Here is an 18,726-nt window from a genome sequence, read left to right as displayed (position 1 = left end):
GGTTACAAACAGAGCTTAGTATTCCCTTAATTTATATTGTTATCGGGCCGGATTTACAACGGTAGGAATCCATACTTCCAACCCAGTATTCCGGCACTAATATTGGTGTCCCTATATTCTTTTTTCTTTGTACCTCCTTGTCGTCAATATTTAGTTCATTTTAGTGTAGCGCTTCACGCATTCCGGGGCCGACGGAATACTAGATAACTGAATCCTGTTCTGCTCGTCCCTAGCCTTTCTTCATCAGTTCATACATCCCACTCCGGTGGGGGTACGGAAGGTTGAGAGAAGTCTTATAGAAAAATTCTTCTCTCCAGAGCCGTAATATAGTAAAAACTGCTGGCTATTTGCTTTTATAAAGGAGTACGTACCTGGATGAACTTTCTGTGAAGAAACTTGTGACAAACTGTGTTATTACCAGGATTGACTACTGTAACTCCATCTACTAAAATTTAGTAAAAGGACATGAACAGGGTTTGCCAAATTACTGATAAATACAGATGACCCATTAGTCGAAAGAGTATAGACTTAGGAGTACATTAAAACTTTAGAAATTACAAAACATAATGAACAGAGGAGCAAGACTGATAAAAGATGCCCCACCCTAGAAAGGATCACTCCTATACTAATTAATTTACACTGCTTATTAAAATGAGAATTTAGTTTAAAATATGTACAATAACCTAACAAGTTATCAGAAACGGACATCCAAAATATTTTAAGAGAATTGCTACATATTGTGCAGCCAACAAATCGTGTTGATATGGGAATAGTTACAGATAGTTTCAAATTATTGGAACAGATATATGGCTACTGTAGGCTCTAGAGCCTTCAAATACACATGTGCATATACAGTATATATATATATATATATATATATATATATATATATATATATATATATATATATATATATATATATATATATATACAGTATATATATATATATATATATATATAGACATATACATATATATACATATACATATATATACACATGTGCATATATATATATATATATATATATATATATATATACATGTGCATATATATATATATATATATATATATATATATATATATATATATATATATATATATATATACATATATATATATACACATACATATACAGTATGTATATACACACACGCATATATATATATATATATATATATATATATATATATATATATATATATACACACATACATATATGTGTATACATATATATATATATATATATACATATATATATTTATATATATACACACACATATGTATATACATATATATATATATATATATATATATATATATATATATATATATATATATATATATATATATATATACATATATATACATATATATATATATATATATATATATATATATATATATATAAATATATATATATATATATATATATATATATATACATATATATACATATATATATATATATATATATATATATATATATATATATAAATATATATATATATATATATATATATATATATATATACATATATACATATATATATATATATATGTATATATGTGTATATATATATATATATATATATATATATATATATATATATATATATATATATATATATATATATATATGACTATTTGTATAATTGTCTTGTCTATTATTAAAAAACAAATGCACAGTATGTATAAAATGACGATGGCATGCTTTTTGTCAGTGGTCAACATTTTAAAAATATCTGTTAATCAGATATGAGATCAAACCTGATGAATGGAAGATTAACCTATGCCAGGAAAAATTTTAATTTTGTGCCAATACTTATCGAGCATTCTAGCTCATAATATTAATTTTAAGCATGTATTCTCACTCATTAATATCTAGTGGACTGATGAGTGTAACAAATTGTTACAATACACAGGGAAACCTTAATTTTCAGTGTAAAAAATTTCATAAGCATGTACTAGAAAACATGGATCTATTGAAAGCAGCAAAATCATCAGTGAAATATAGGGTAATTAAAGAATCAAGATTTGAATTCAATTTTCTTTCACAAAAATTTCTTATTTTTATTTATACTCATATGATCCAAATGAAATCAAAGTTATTTTAATTAATGCATTGTTTGTACTGATTATTAATTTTCCAAAGAATTAATTTTTTCATTTATTAGCAAAATTATTTTAATTGATCATCATCATCATCTCCTCCTACGCCTATTGACACAAAAGGTCTCATTAAAATTCTTGATTTATGGTTTTCACTTACATGATAATTATCTCTACATTTTATAATATATTGCCCTGGCTATGTATGTAGGTATAAATCTATATACATGCACATAGTGAGAAATTTCAAGAATGTCCTGGATTTCTAATCTTGTAATTCTGGTAACCCTAAATACAGTATAAACATCAGGTGAATATAGAAATAAGAAAATTATTAAAATTGTTTTTTCTTCTACTGTGATTAGATTCTGACTGCATTCTTCCCAAAATTTCTTCTTGCTCTTTACTACTTGTTTTTCATATTCCCACATTTCAACTATTGTAATACATCTCTTTCCCCTCCTCTACCTATCACTTCTTCACTTCAATTGTTTTTTGGGCTCGGGCCATGTCGTCCTGATGGAAGAGTTCTATCAGGACAGCATGGCACTCTCACCCAAAAATAGATTTTTCACTTTGCTCAAAATCCGTTTTGTTGACACACTCTTGATACCAATTTTTTATGTCTTCATTTCCAGTTTCTGTTTTAATTCTTATGACAGACCCTTTTTTCTTTTCTATCTCTAAAGAATATGAAAAGTATATAGAACACCAAAACAGATTTACAGGCTTCTATTGATGAATATATCTTATTTTTGGGCTCAGCCATGTCGTCCTGATGGAAGGTTCCTTTAGGCAGCTTTCTAAGGGATATTTGGCTACAGTGATACTCCCAGAGAATTAACCACAGGTTTCCAGAATTCTAACTCCTGGCGCGAGTATCCTTAATATAACTTTTGAGGATATCGCATAATATCAGGGGACGTACTTCTTGATACGACACATGGCAATCTTCACCCCAACTAGAGTTTTCGCTTTGAGGGGGAAGAGTGGCAAAATTGAAGGGGAGCCGTTATCAAGGTTACCTGGTGGATCCCGTCCCCGTACCACCCTGGCCAACCATTCCTTTAGTAGTAGCGAATTAAGCACTGTGTATCTCCTAACTGCTCTCAGTTTTGTTACTATTTCAAGGATTATTACTATGCAATCTCCAGCATCTTCATCCTCTGGAAGATTGTATCTTCATCCTCTGGAAAGTTGAGTATTTAATCTTTCCTGTGTATAATTTTTGCCTCCCTTCTCACAGTTAAATTAGCATAATTTAGATGTGTTTAGTGGAGCAGAGCCTTCACCGGAAGTGGCCATTTTGGACCATTGTCGTACGCCATAAATGCTTTATTTAGTTAGTAGTACGACGTCCCCGGTATTTAGCTTTAATGAATTATAGCTATTTAGGCAAATTATAATAGTGAAGATAAGATTACACATGTAATATTTCCTCTTCTGTTTAACGGTTCGATTGTATACGATAGGGCCTCGGTGCAAGCCGAGATCCCGACTCGAGTTAGGCGTGCCTAATATGTTTTAGTATACTTTAGTAACGTTATCCCCGTTTATCCTTTTGTTTCGTTTTATTAATTCAATCGGAGATAGCACATCTCCTAGAATTACTAACATAATTCGATACACGTCTCTTTTAGAGATTTAAGGATAAATCCTTCCTTCCCTCTTAGTGTCGCCATTAGGCGGCAACCCTATCTTTGGTCTTGCCATAGAGTAGTGTACTCTAGCTTGATTGAGATAGTGTTTCTATCTATCCTCGTTTCCGGTGAGTATCCCGGCTTTGAATTACGACAGTAACTCAGAGTATTCAGTCTTGTTGTCGGCAACTCTACCGATGGGGGATTAGTCATTCCTCTGTCGGTTTCACAGTTGCCGGCATAGGAAGCCCGGCTTCCCTAGTCCACAACCGAAAGTGGTAGTACAGTTGCTGCCACCTTCTCCCTTGTGGTCTAGAAGACATGTCTTATATCCGGCAATGTCTTAGGCTGAGGAATCATTATTCTTCTGCCGCCCAAGACGGTGCCGGCATAGGAAACTGTTTTCTTGTTTTGCTGTTGAGAGTGGGAGGCAGACATGCCGCCGCCTTTCTATGCAAAAATTTAAGACCCTTTTCCTTCCCCTTCTGTCCTAATGACGGCCTGGTAATCACAACATCTGTGGCAGGTCTTCTACAATCTCCCCGCTTGCCGGGCTGATCACGATGCAAAGCTCTGGGTAAGGTTGTGCCGGCCATGATGGCTGCCGGTGGGAGACCCATTACAACTTTGAGTATTCTTCAGTCCTCTCTTAGACTGCCATCCACAAACCCTGTGACCGGTAGTGCAGCCGGAAACAAATATTGTGGCTGGATGGAAGCTAGAATGAATACATTCTTTCCCCTTTCATTTGAATCCTCATTCTGGAAAGAAGGCAGTAGAGACAGTAGTCCCTACAACCCCTATTATTGTACTGAACTATAATAATACGGTAGCTCTTCTCTCCATTCTTTCTCCTTCTCTGTCGGTTAGTGCCACCAGGTACTAGCCTAGCCGGAAGTATGCCGGCAGAACTACAGTATAGGACTATACAATAGCCAGTATTCCTGCAGTATAGATATACAGCAGTTAGAAAAATACAGTATATAATATACAGTAGTATGATTTTCCAACATATTCTGTGTATCCTTTCACAGTCCATTGTTGAAACCGCTAAGCAAATGTTGAAGTGAAGTATTCCTTCAACATTCTGATGTATCCTAGATCATCAGAACATAAAAATCTTTACCCTACAGTATTAATTTTCACATGTGGGAGAGTTAGTGCTTGTATACACTGACTCCAGCTCTACGTACGAGAGCTATTCCACCCTATATTTCCCTAATAAGGAAATTTTAAAAATAATATTGAGAGAGGTCACAGCAATTGCCTAGACAGGAAACACAGATATGTGTCTTTCCTATTTCCTTTCTAGCTTACTATCCCAAGCCCTAATTACGATAGTAATGATTACTATTTAATATACTGTATGTGTATAATTATCAGTATGATAAATTACCCCATACTCATTTCACTCTTTCCTTCCTTACAGAAGGAGGGCAAGGTGAAGTGTGCAGCCCTGTTCTGCAACCACAAAAGTAGGACCTTTTATGGCCACAAGATGCGCAGGTCTCATGCTCCCCGATGCATCGTATTTGGATCCCTGAGGTACCTGAACCTGTATTTTTAGCATATATTATATCAATAATATAAACAACCTAACACTCATTCACCCTTCTCTCCCTCACAGGAGGAGGCGATGGCAAAGTGTACAGGAGTATTCTGCAGCTACAAGAGTGAGAACTTTTGTGGGCATACAATGCACGGGTCCTATGCCGCTGCCGCATCGTATCTGGATCCCTGAGGTTCAGGGACCCGAAAGGTCACTCCAGTTGTTTGACCTTGCTGACCGACGACTTTGTAAAAGACATCCCTGACACTATGGAGTTAAGGGATACAGCAAGGGAAACCCAACAAAGGTAAATATTAGGCTTCCAGAGAACTTTAAGGGACCTTACATACCTAATAAATTTTGAAGTGCCTACTGTTCCCCAAGGCTCAATCGAATACGTTTATGTCTCAGGCACAGGTCCAGCCTCCCTCTATCCAATGAACGGTGGACACGGATAGCAACAGGCACTGCACGGCTTGGACAGCCACCAAGATCGGATGTCAGAGGCGTCCATTGATACCAGACAGGACCTAATGCAAGAAGGCCCTATATAAGGAATGGTTTAACCACCCATGGAGAAAGAAGGATCTGATTCGACGATGACTGAGGTACCTCAGCTCACTGTGCCGGCATATTAACTTATGCCGTCAACCTCTCCAACCCCAACTCCCCAACTGGCTAGACAGTCCGGCAGGAGCGAAACGCTCCTAGAGTCAATCCAGCGGATGCCGACACTATTCCGGAAGGAACAAGAGGAGAATAAGCAAGATCTCAAAGAGAGGAAAAGAGAGGTACAGGGAAGGAAACGCCCTGGCGCTTCAAGGGGCTCCGCTAAGCCCCCTAAAATATCTGTCCTCCCTCACTGTTCCGAACCAACCCCTGGGGGTAGACGGAACACATGCCCAGGTTGAATAGGAAGCTTTATATCTCCTAGAAGGTGGGGCCCAATCCTCTTGAAGAGCTTCAATTCTGGCCCAGCTTTCAGCGTACCCAGATTGCTTCGTGAGACTATGAGATGAACATACATCCCTCAACTGGCTAGACAGTCCGGCAGGAGCGAAACGCTCCTAGAGTCAATCCAGCGGATGCTGACACTATTCCGGAAGGAACAAGAGGAGAATAAGCAAGATCTCAAAGAGAGGAAAAGAGAGGTACAGGGAAGGAAACGCCCTGGCGCTTCCAGGGGCTCCGCTAAGCCCCCTAAAATATCTGTCCTCCCTCACTGTTCCGAACCAACCCCTGGGGGTAGACGGAACACATGCCCAGGTTGAATAGGAAGCTTTATATCTCCTAGAAGGTGGGGCCCAATCCTCTTGAAGAGCTTCAATTCTGGCCCAGCTTTCAGCGTACCCAGATTGCTTCGTGAGACTATGAGATGAACATACATCCCTCAAGGAGGCTATACCGAAGGAAGTCATTGTCCTCGAACATGACAAGGCCCAAGCCATCCTTACCAAGACCCAGAAAGGGGCCGGATATAAAAACTCCAAAGTCTCAGCAATGAACAAGAAGCATCCAACCGTTATTGCTCCTTCCTCATGAGCCTTCCTTCCTTTCGGGGAAGGCCCTAGACTGTGTTAGAAGAGCAGTCAATGAGGGTAAACCATGCCCAATCCTAGAGAAAGGTCTCTAAATATGCCCACCTGCGAGGAGAAGTGGAAAGAAGTACATCTAACCTTCTCCGTCTCTAAGTTGGATCCGGAGATAGCAGGTCAGCAGTTTAACGAGAACCTTCCAAAGTTGCCAAACCATCCCTTGAGAAGGGAACAGGAGACAAAAGATAAGCTTATCGCCTCCCTGTCTCGTCAGAACCGCTTAAGAAATGTGTGCAGGCCTTTAGTAATGCCCCACCCTTGTGATAGATTTGTAGGGTTTTTTTCTCAGGTCAAAAAAGGACCGGTAGAGACCATGTGTTTGCCGCATCAACGGTGAAACACGAACCCGGAAAACTGATTTCATCATGTATCGGGGGCATAGACCCTTTCCCACAGAAAATGGTCCAAGAGGTCATTACCAAAGCCACCACGGAGAATGGGAACCTGCTCCAAAAGTGAGGCATGTTCTCAAAGAGGAAATCATCATTAGAATTGCACAATTTCCGACTGTGACCATGACCACGGTGCCTCAAATGGTAGCCCAGCCGCAAACCACCTTCCAGGTGGTCCCTCAACAGCTGGTAGTCAGTCACCTGGGTTTAATCCAGGCTTTGAAGGCACTCGACCACCTTTTGGCCCTACAAAGGTAAGGGCCCAAAAAGAGGATCCTCCGGAAACCCCCCAAGGGTGGAGGAGGACGCGGTCACGGAAACAAGTCCTCGGGAACCTCTACACAATGAGAGGTTCCAGGTAGGAGGCAGATTTTTCCACTTTCGGGATCGTTGGACCTTCGATTCCTGGTTCACAGCCAAATTACGAATGGACTTGGTTGGAAATGGAACAAAAATCCACCCCACTTTTCCAAAATTCTTCCACCACCCCATATTGGAAGAATATGCCTCACTTGAATAAGAATGTAATAAGAAAAGCGAAGTCCATCTGTTTTGTGTTCCCATGTTCCAAGAAAGACTCAGACAAACCCAGAGTCATTCTAGACTTGTCTCCACTCAACAAGTTCATTGAGAACAACAAGTTCCGGATGTTTACATTGCAACACATAAGGACCCTTCTACCAAAAAGGGGTGTACACAGTCTCAATAGACCTGGCAGATGCTTACTGGCACCTACCAGTCAGTCGTCCCCTCTCCTCCTACCTAGGATTTAGGCTACAGAAGACAAAATTTGTCTTCACAGCCATGCCCTTTGGACTAAATATAGCCCCAAGATATTCACAAAACTCACGGACACGATCGTCCAGCACCTGCGTTCCGAAGGAGTACAGGTAGTAGCATACCTAGACGATTGGTGGGTGCGGGCAGCATCCAAGACTACTTGTCCGCAAGGGGCTGGAAAGGTAATCCAGTTCCTGGAACACCTGGGCCTCAAGACCAGTCGCTAGAAGTCTTGCTTTTCTCCAGCTCAGTTTCAATGGTTGTGAATCCATGGGAACTTGCAGTCACAACACCTCTCCATTCTATTAAAGAAGGGGAGAAAAATAGCGGTATCTGTCAGGAGACTAATCCAACACAAGAGGATTTCAAAATGCTAACAGGAAAGAGCACTGGGCTCTCTCCGGTTCGCAATAGTGACAGACACGGTGCTAAGAAGTACAGCCAAAGGATACGCCAGGAGTCTGGAGAAGATACGCATCAAATGCTCTTAGAGATCGTCAAGGTTGACACCGAACCGATCGCGCACGCTATTGAGGCCGTGGTCAATGAGTAAGAGCCTAGCACAGACAATTTTCTTGCAACCACCATAAACATCAGTGGCGATACACACGGAAGCCTCCCTGAAAGAACGGGGAGGCCATCCGTATGGTAGGAAAGTGCAAGAAATTGATCATTCTTGTTCAAAACTTTCATATCAACATCTTGGAGGCTATGACAGTCCTCCTGACGTTGAGGAGACTATCCCCTCGCAGAACAGTCCACATCAGATGGACTCTCAACAACGAGGTGATAGTAAAATGTCTAATCGACAAGGCTCAAGTTTACCTCACATCAACCATCTGATGTTAGCCATCCTCCGCCTGGCAAGGAAGAGTAGATGGCATTATCAAGCAGTTCACCTTCAAGGGTTCCGCGATGTGACGGCGGATGCTCTATCCAGGCGAAAGCCGATAGAGACAGAATGGTCCCTAGACGCAGACTCATTCTCCCTTATTCTCGATAAAAGTCCCGGAACTGTAGATTGACCTCTTCGCAACGAGCGACAACAAGAACTAGTAGCACCTTACGAGAACCTTAAGCAGAAGTGATAGACGTCATGTCTTTCGACTGGAATGGATGGAATCGAATGTATTTTCTTATACCAACCAATCTCCTAAAAGTCCTCAATAAGCTAGTATCCTACAAAGTAACAGCTCTTGTAGTGGCCCCCAAATGGCCCAAAATAATTGGTTTCCTCTAATTCTAGAATTGAAACTGTAGCTGTTTCCTCTGCCGTACCCAGCTTTATCAAATCTGGTGCAGAAGTCGGCTGCTACATTTCATCCCCGAGAACCAACAACCTGCATTTCAGGATTTTTTTGCCCTAACAGCGAACAAAAGTTTGGGATTTCGAAGAATATGACCGACTTCATTGTAGAGTATAAGTCAAGTCCAACCAGTAGACAATGTGAATTGTCTTGGAAGAAAGGGGCACCCCTCGTGAAAACAAGGTGACCTACAAAAATTTCAAAGGTTTCTGTCTCCCTTTCTTCTTTTACCTACTTGAACGAGGCCTGACTTCCTTTACGATAACCACGTGTAAGTCGGACTTTACTAGACCTCTTCTATACACCTTGAGACGAACCTCATAAGCGAAACCTTTTTTAAGGTACCAAAGCATACACTAGACCCAAGCCGACAACCCCTCCAAAGCCCATTACATGGTCGTTGGTCAAAGTCTTACTCTATGCTTCGAACCTAAACAATGAGGATTGTACTCTAAAGGAGCTAATACAGAAAGTCAATTTTCTGTTTGCAATAGCCTCAGGGGCTAGAGTTAATGAAATATAGGCCATATTCAGTTCATAGAAGAGGGAGAACTGAATCTTTTCCCGATCTTACTTATCTCGCTAAAACGGGCTGCCCACCAAAGGTGGGGTCCTTGGAGAATCTGCCCACTGAAGGAAGATGTCTCTCTATGCCCATTAGGGGTCTAAAGGTCTATCTTCGTAGAACTTCAGACTTCAAGGAAGGACAGCTCTTCCGAGGTGATACCTTAGGATAAAAAATCTATCCCTAAAAATAACTGAGAGCAGTGTTCACCTACTTATTCACAGAGCAGATCCTGACAGCTCACCCGCAGTTCATGATCCTAAGAAAATTGCTTCTTCACGGAACTTCTTCCAACACTATTCGAAGCAAGCACATAAGATAAGACATGTTGTGGTGGCAGCGGGTAGATTCTAAAGAACCTGTCCTCTAAGCCTGCGACGAACAGTGAACTGCTTTGGGACTTTCCAGTGCATCGGGTGCATGGGTACATTTACCCTCAAGTGCAAATCATAACTATGATTAACACACTGTTCCATATGGGTGCATATCTGACCGATAACACCAGTGCCGAACGTTTGCGTCATTGTGTTCATGCATTTCCATAATCTGTACAGATCAGTCAGATTTGGTTTCACATCTCTGAGTGGCATCATTTCGAAGAAATTACATATTTTCCCAAAAGGAGAAAATATGGACCCTGATGTGTTTTCAATGCCGGATCAGATTCATACCTGATTGTAACTACAATTGATAATTTAGCTACAAGGTAAAATACTGAACGTATTTGCGTCTTATTGCTGCTATCTCAGTAACAAACGAATAAAACATACTAGAGTTTTAATCAAGCCCTAGAAGGGCCCAACTTGATATCAGAGTACAGATTTCCAAGGGATAAAGGGTAATCTCTAAGATTTATCATCCGTCCCTATGGAGAGACAAACTTTGAATCCTTATAGTCAAAGTCAACACTTTCCCTGCAGGGGACAGGAAGCCCTAAGCTAGTTCCAAGCTTAGTGGATATGACAAATAACGGTAATGTCATATATAAAGGTCTAGGAGACCATAAAAAGAACTCATTCAAAGTAAAGGCATTTATACAAACCCACAGATATAGTACTTTCAAGTAATTCTCTGGTAAACTTCCATCAGGATGACATGGCTGAGCCCAAAAAAGATTTTGAACAAAGCGAAAAATCTTTTTTTGGGTGATATGGCCATGTCGTTCTGATGGGCTCTCCCTCCTTTCTAAAAAGGAGTATACATATATGTAACAAAGTCCCCACCCGAAACTACTCTATCTGCAGCTATCCATGCTTAATTGCAACAAGGAATAGTTTGCCGGGGTGGTACGGGGAGGGGATCCACCTGGTAACCTTGATAATGGCTCCCCTTCAATTTCGCCACTCTTCCCCCTCAAAGCGGAAACTCTATTTGGAGTGAAGATTGCCATGTGTCGTATCAAGAAATGCGTCCCCTGATATTATGTGATATCCTTAAAATATTTTCATAATAAACTAAATTTTTGAACATACTTACCCGGTGGTTATATATATAGCTTTAGTCCCTGACGTCCCCAGCAGAAATTCAAAACTCGCGGCAATCGCAGATTGAGTAGCCAGTTGTACCACCAGTGCCCCCTCTAGCGAGGTATCTGGAACCATTCCAGTAATTCCTCAGATCTTCCATGCCCATAGGTCTCTAGAGGGGAGGAGGGGGGGAATTAAATTATATATGACCACCGGGTATGTTCAAAAATTTATTTTATGAAAATATAATTTTTAAACATCTGACTTACCCGGTGGTTATATATATAGCTGATTAACACCCTTGGTGGAGAATCAGAGACAGCCAACATTGTTGGAATTTTACTTATGAGTTAATTAATAAACAAGCTTAAGGGTTCGTACCTGATAAGGAAGCTGACTTCAATGATTCTCTGCCTCATTATGTCCACTTTCCTTATGAGATCAAGCGATCCACCCAGGGGGCTGAAGACCTCTAGGAGCTGTCAAACCGGTGTAAATACCTCTATGTGACAGGATCTCATCCAATACCCTTGTTCCGGGCGCTCTCAAGGAACAAAATTGACCACCTGACTAAAATCAAAGATTGCGGAAGACTGTCGACCAATCTCCACAAACAACCACAAAAATTACAAAAGTTCCAAGAGAAGAAAAAAGGTACTAGGTTTAAGGGAATGTAGTGGTAGATCCTTTCCCCACTACTGCACTCGCTGCTACGAATGGTCCCAAAGTGTAGCAGTCCTCATAAAAAGTCTGAACACGTTTCAAGTAATGTGAGGCGAACACAGATTTACTCCTCCAAAAGGTTGTGTCCATAATGCTCTGCAAAGATCGATTCTGCTTGAAGGCTACAGAAGTTGCTACAGCTCTAACTTCATGTGTCTTCACCTTCAGCAGTTTGAGGTCTGCCTCACTACAATGTGAATGAGCCTCTCTTATCAAGAGCCCGATAAAAAATGATAGGGCGTTCTTTGACATCGGTAACGAGGCCTTCTTGACCGAACACCAAAGTGCTTCTGACTTGCCTCGTAATTCTTTAGTTCTGTCCAGATAGAACTTCAGTGCTCTTACAGGGCACAGGACCTTCTCCAATTCCTCACCAACCACATCGGAAAGGTTCAGAATCTCAAAAGACTTAGGCCATGGATGAGAAAGGCGTTTGTTCTTAGCAAGGAATCAAAGTTGCAAGGAGCAGATAGCTTTGCTGTTTCTGAAGCTAATGTTTTTGCTAAAAGCATGAATCTCACTGACTCTTTTAACTGTCGCCAGACTAACCAAGAATAGAGTCTTCAAAGTGAGATCTTTAAAAGAAGCCGAGTGTAAGGGCTCAAACCTGTCACTCATGAGGAACTTCAGGACTACATCCAGGTTCCAGGCTGGTGATTCCTGTTGTCAGTCCTTAGATGTCTCAAAGGATTTAAGAAGATCCTTTAGGTCTTTAATACTAGAGAGGTCCAGGTTCCTGTGCCTGAAGACAGCCGCTAACATACTCCTGTATCCCTTGATGGTAGAGGAAGAGAACTTGCGTTTTCTTCTAAGGTCTAAAAGGAAGTCAGCAATTGAGTCAAAGAGGTACTGGATGAGGAAACTTAGTTGACTCTGCACCATTCTCTAAAAACCTCCAACTTGGACTGGTAAACCTTGATGGTAGAAGTCCTCCTTGCTCTAGCGATAGCCCTAGCTGCCTCCTTCGAAAATCCTCTAGCTCTTGTGAGTTTTTCGATAGTCTGAAGGCAGTTAGATGTAGAGCTTGGAGGTTTTGATGGTGCCTTTCCAAGTGTGGTTGTCTGAGTAAATCTACTCTTAATGGAAGGCTTTTCGGAGTGTCCACCATCCATTCTAGTACCTCTGTGAACCATTCTCTTGAGGGCCAAAAGGGGGGGCCACTAGAGTCAATCTGGTTCCCTCGTGCAACACAAACTTTTGCAACACTTTGTACAGAACTTTGAATGGGGGGAACGTGTACACATCCAGGTGAGACCAATCTAGCAGGAAAGCATCTATGTGGGTCGCTTCAAGATCTGGCACTGGGGAGCAGTATGTCTCCAGCCTCTTCGTTTTCGAGGTTGCAAACAGGTCTATGGACGGACGACCCCAAATCTGCCATAGCTTTTTGCAGACCTCTTGATGCAGTGTTCATTCTGTGGACAGAACTTCATTTCTCCTGCTGAGGCTGTTTGCCATCACATTCTTTTCTCCTTGAATGAACCTTGTAAGAAGGATTACATTCCTCTCTTTTGCCCAAATGAGAAGAACCTTTGCAGTCTCGTAAAGGGATCTCGAGTGAGTTCCGCCTTGTTTAGCTATGTAGGCCAATGCTGTGGTGTTGTCGGCATTGACCTACACCACTTTGTTCAATACCGACCCTTCGAAACCTTTGAGGACCAACAGGACTGCTAACAGCTCCTTTTGGTTGATGTGGAGGCTCTCCTGATCCCTTGTCCACAGCCCCGAGATCTCCAACTTGCCCAGTGTTGCTCCCCACCACGAGTCCGAGGCGTTGGAACACAACACAAGGTCTGGGCTCCTCTGTTCCAGTGAGAGACCTTCCTGAAGTTTGCCCGGATCGTTCCACCACTGGAGGCAACTTCTTACGGATTCCGTAAGTGGAATGCTTTCTGTCTCTAGGCTCTTTTACTTGTTCCAATGATGATTGAGGTGGAACTGAAGAGGACGGAGATTCAGTCTTCCCAGGGAAACAAACTGCTTCAACGAGGAGAGGGTTCCCAGCAGACTCATCCACTCTCTCACAGAACACTTTGTTCTCTCTAGAAAAATACGAAGTTTCAGGAGGGCTTGTTCCATCCTTGAGGGTGACGGAAAAGCCCGAAAAGCTAGACTCTGAATCTCCATCCCTAAATAAAGGATCTTCTGGGATGGAATCAGTTGGGACATTTCTGTGTTTACAAGAAGACCCAGTTCCTCTGACAACCTCAATGTCATTTGTAAATCCTCCAGACAGCGATTGAAGGAATGAGCTCCGAGTAGCCAGTCGTCCAGATACAGGAAGGCTCTGATACCTCTTGAGTGCAGTATGGTCGCCGAAACACAAGGCCCAAAACTGGAAAACTTCCTTCCTGTAAACGAACCTCAGGTAACGCTTGAAACTCGGATGAATGGGGATATGAAAGTAAGCATCCTGGAGGTCTAAAGAGACCATCCAGTCGCCCTTTCTTACTGCTGCTAGCAGTCTTTGATGTCTCCATGGAGAACTTTGTCTTTTGAACGAAGGCGTTGAGGGCACTTACGTCCAGGACTGGTCTCCATCCCCCCCGAGTTCTTGGGAACCAGGAAAAGGCAGTTGTAGAACCCTGGTGACCGCAAGTTTCATACTCTCTCTACTGCCTCCTTCTCCAACAAGAGACATTTGGAGATGCATAGCCTGCCTCTTTGACTACTCCCTGTATATGGGAGAAAGATCTATTGGATCTAAAACTAAAGGAGGTTTCCTTATGAAAGGAATCTTGTATCCCTCCTTCAGTAAAAGAACGGACCAAGAGTCTGCTCCCCTTTTCTCCCAGGCTCGCCAGAAGTTGTTCAGTCTGGCTCTTACTGCTGCCTGAATGCGAAAGCTGTCAAGACTCTGCTTCGCCCAAGTCTGGATCCTCTCCTCCTTGCTCTCCTTCCGTCGGGTCTGGAACTACCCCTACTGATGGACTTCACTTGAAAAGGCTGCAAAAACTGAGGGAATGGAGTTTCTTCTTTCGGTTTGCGGCTAGTAAAGGAAGTCGGAAGGACCTTCCTTGCTGTCTTTGAGACCAAGTCTTGAGTGGTCTTCTGGGTCAAAGCTGAAGCAACCTTTGACTAGCTCCTATGGAAAAAAAAGAGGGAGAAAGAGGTGCGTACAGCAACTCAGACTTCTGAAAGGGTGTGACCCCCATGGAAAGAAAAGAACACATTTGTGCTCTTTTCTTAAGAACCCCAGCCGAGAATAGGGCTGCCAACTCATTAGAGCCGTCTCTAACGGCTTTATGCATACATGACATGATGTGGATCATACTATCAGTGTCAGTATCCTTTAAGGTTGAAACTTTCTTCCCTAAGGCTCCCAGAGTCCAATCGAGAAGTTGAAAACTTCGAAGGCTCTAAAGACACCTTTGAGAAGATGATCTAGTTCAGAAGTAGACCAAAGAATCTTGGTCCTTCTCATGGCCGACCGACGAGGAGAGTCTACTAGGCTTGAAAAGTCTCCTTGGGCAGAGGCAGGAACTCCCAAGCCGAGAACTTCTCCCATCTCGTACCACACGCTTGACCTAGAAGCTAATCTAGCTGGAGGAAAAGAGAAGGCTGTCTAGCCTTGGTCTTTTTGGGACTGCATCCAGTCTCCCAACATCCTTAAAGCTCTCTTCGATGATCGAGAAAGAACCATCTTAGTGAAAAGAGACTCCTTCGCTGCCTTCCCTAGGGTAAACTCTGAAGGGGGGAAAGCAGAGCAACAGGAACAAAATGATCTGGAAACTCTTCCGGAAAAACTTTCATAATTCTCTTAAGATCAACTGAATATTGAAGGGTCTTAGGCTCTTCTCCTTCCGAGAACTCTTCTAAAAGCTCAGCCGGGGAAAGGTGATCATCAATTTCTTCCTCCGATAAAACTCTAGCTGAAGTAGCGACGTCTTGCATAACTAGAGGTAACTCCTTACGGGCCTGACTCCTGTCATCCAGAGGTGCAAGGTCATGATGTCCGGCATCACGTTGATTCAACGCTCGACGCTCCAAAAGAAGTACAGTAGCTCGCGATCATTACAATCGGAACTAAGGTGTCCGCGATCTTGACGCTCGGTACAACTGGCGTCATCATGACGTCCGAGGCTCTTGCGCTCGGCGTCACGTTTGACTGTTTGACGTTCGGTATCTGCTTGACGCTTGGCGTCACGTTCTACTTGACGCTCGACGTCACGTGCTTGACGCTCGACGTCACGCCTAACTTGACGCTCAGCATCACGTTTAGCTGCTTACCGATCGACGTCACGTCTGGTCGCTTGATACTCGGCGTCACGCCTGGAAGCTTGACATATGGTGTCAAGCGGATCAGTCTCTCGACGTTTCACAGAAACTTTATCACGTCGTTCAGCGCCGTGTTTAATTGCTTGATGCTTGGAAAGCTGTCCGTCGTCAAGAGCCTCTTGACTAACCGTCTTACAACACTTAGCGTCAAGTTGCGAAGTTTCCCGACGCTCGGGATCTTGGCGAGCCACTCTCTTGTCGTCCGCAGGTTGATACGTTTGCATGAAAGAAAAGAGTTTTTGCTGCATATCTTGCAGCATACTCAAATTCGGGTCAACTTGTGACAAAGCAGGAGAAGTTACTTCAACCGCAAACTTGCCTTCTTCGTCGCTCATGTAATGCGCAGTGTGTCCAGAGGACGACAACCAGTCTGACGGTGGCGGTGGAGCATGAACCGAAGTCATGCCAGACTCCGACATCCTTACAGGAGGTTTAGCTGGAGAACCTTCTTCGGAACAAGGAAAACGCTCCGGACTGCTCCAATAGCTACAATCAGGAGCTTGCGGCGACAAGGCGCGACGCTGATCTACTGCTTCCATCTTCCTCTTAAGAGGTCTGGAAGCTTGACGCCAGCCCCGACTGGGTGCTGCGTCATCCGATGATGAAGTCAACACTTTAACCTCACCTTTTCCCATTGTGAGGGCGAGCGTCCCGTGAAGCGTCAACAGGTACGCTCGAGGGGACGTCTGCTCGAGCGATAACGCCTCTCGTTCCCTTTCGCCGATCGACATTCCTTCTCCCAGGGGTTGGGGAGCTTGGAAGAGGTCTAAGGCTAGGTGAACGACAGGTCTGAGCAGATGCACCCTCCACTGCACTAAACACATTAACCGCACTTTTCACACTGACACTTTTTAAATGATCAACATCGGACATTAATTGGTTCCTGTCCGCAGCAAGCGATTCAACCCTAACGCCCAGGGCTTGAATAGCGATCATCATGTCCTTTAGCGTAGGTTCCTCAGCGGTAACAGTAGTGGGATCTGAAACTACCACTACAGGGGAAGGATTAGGTTCAATGACACGGGAAGAGGAAAATTCTCTAGAACGAGAAGAACTTTGTCTAATTCTATCTCTGAAGTTTATGAGTGTAGCGGTCAAATTCCAGCCACTCTCTCTCCGACAACAAAACAGATTAGTCACACAGATCTCCCAACTCACATACTTTACCCCTACATTTAACACAAATGGAGTGGGGAACAATAGAGGCTTTAGGAAGCCGAGTCTTACAACCTTTCACACACTTCCGATAAGCGGAAGAAGGGTCAGACATCTTGAATATTTAAGAAGAGAGATCAAAACGAGCAAAGGTCAAAATAATCAAAATCCATAAAGGTTCAAGAAAATCCGAAAGCAAATCCAAACAAGCAAAAGCCAATAACCAATTAGTAGTACATCACCAAAGATAACTGCAAAAATCCAGGTTAATAACAAGTGAATATCCAACGATGTCGCCGGCGATGGTGGCAGGGAAGATCTGAGGAATTACTGGAATGGTTCCAGGTACCTCGCTAGAGGGCGCGCTGGTGGTACACCTGGCTACTCAATCTGCAATTGCCGCGAGTTTTTAATTTCTGCCGGGGACGTCAGGGACTAAAGCTATATATATAACCACCAGGTAAGTCAGATGTTTAAAAAGTTATATTAAGGATACTCGCGCCAGGCGTTAGAATTCTGGAAACCTGTGGTTAATTCTCTGGGAGAATCACTGTAGCCAAATATACCTTAGAAAGCTGCCTAAAGGAACCTCCCATCAGGACGACATGGCCATATCACCCAAAAATAACTTTTTCGCATTGCTCAAAATCTGTTTATTGAAATCAAGGCTGGAAACAATCCTACTATATATAACCAGATCTTTAAATAATGTCTTATAACAATCCTTATCATATTATGCAACTTAAATCACAAGGAAACATTCTAGGGGAAAGGAGGCAAGCAATAGTAATACCATGACTAATTTAGTATTTAAGAAATATATAAAAACATGAAAAAATAATTTATTCACTTAAGCCCTATAATACCAGAATACGTAGTAGCATAGATGGAGGATGTATAGTCATATTGTGAGGCATCTAACGGTGGGCAGTGCGTAATGCAATCTATTAAAACATACTTTTGTTTTTACTTTCAGATCCGAATGAAGACTATGCCTACTTCAATTTTCCGCCTTTTAACTGGTCAAGAAACTCCTCAGTATATATAGTGCTTCTTTGAAGAGTTAAATTCCTACCTATTGCAACAAATATTTGTCAATTTTTCTTTTAATTCTTTTTTTTAACAGCATATCTTACGTCAGTTGATATGTAATTGGAAAACTTATCA

At 42.2% G+C, this 18,726-nt stretch overlaps 1 protein-coding gene across 5 annotated transcripts in view; it reads left to right on the top strand.

Annotated features, from left to right (window-relative positions):
* The window catches only part of LOC137635838 (protein lin-10-like), a 153,451-nt gene extending 134,731 nt beyond the window's left edge, over positions 1–18,720 (top strand). For all 5 annotated transcript variants that reach the window (XM_068368282.1, XM_068368281.1, XM_068368280.1 and 2 more), the window contains one exon: positions 18,536–18,720. In XM_068368282.1, coding sequence (XP_068224383.1) covers positions 18,536–18,607 — 72 coding nt within the window. In that variant the 3' untranslated portion in view covers positions 18,608–18,720. The remainder of the gene's footprint in view (positions 1–18,535) is intronic.
* The last annotated feature ends 6 nt before the right edge of the window (positions 18,721–18,726 follow it).

This window comes from Palaemon carinicauda, unplaced genomic scaffold (genome assembly GCF_036898095.1).
Source record: "Palaemon carinicauda isolate YSFRI2023 unplaced genomic scaffold, ASM3689809v2 scaffold183, whole genome shotgun sequence".
NCBI lineage: Eukaryota > Metazoa > Arthropoda > Malacostraca > Decapoda > Palaemonidae > Palaemon > Palaemon carinicauda.
This window is presented reverse-complemented; position numbering and strand designations above follow the sequence as displayed.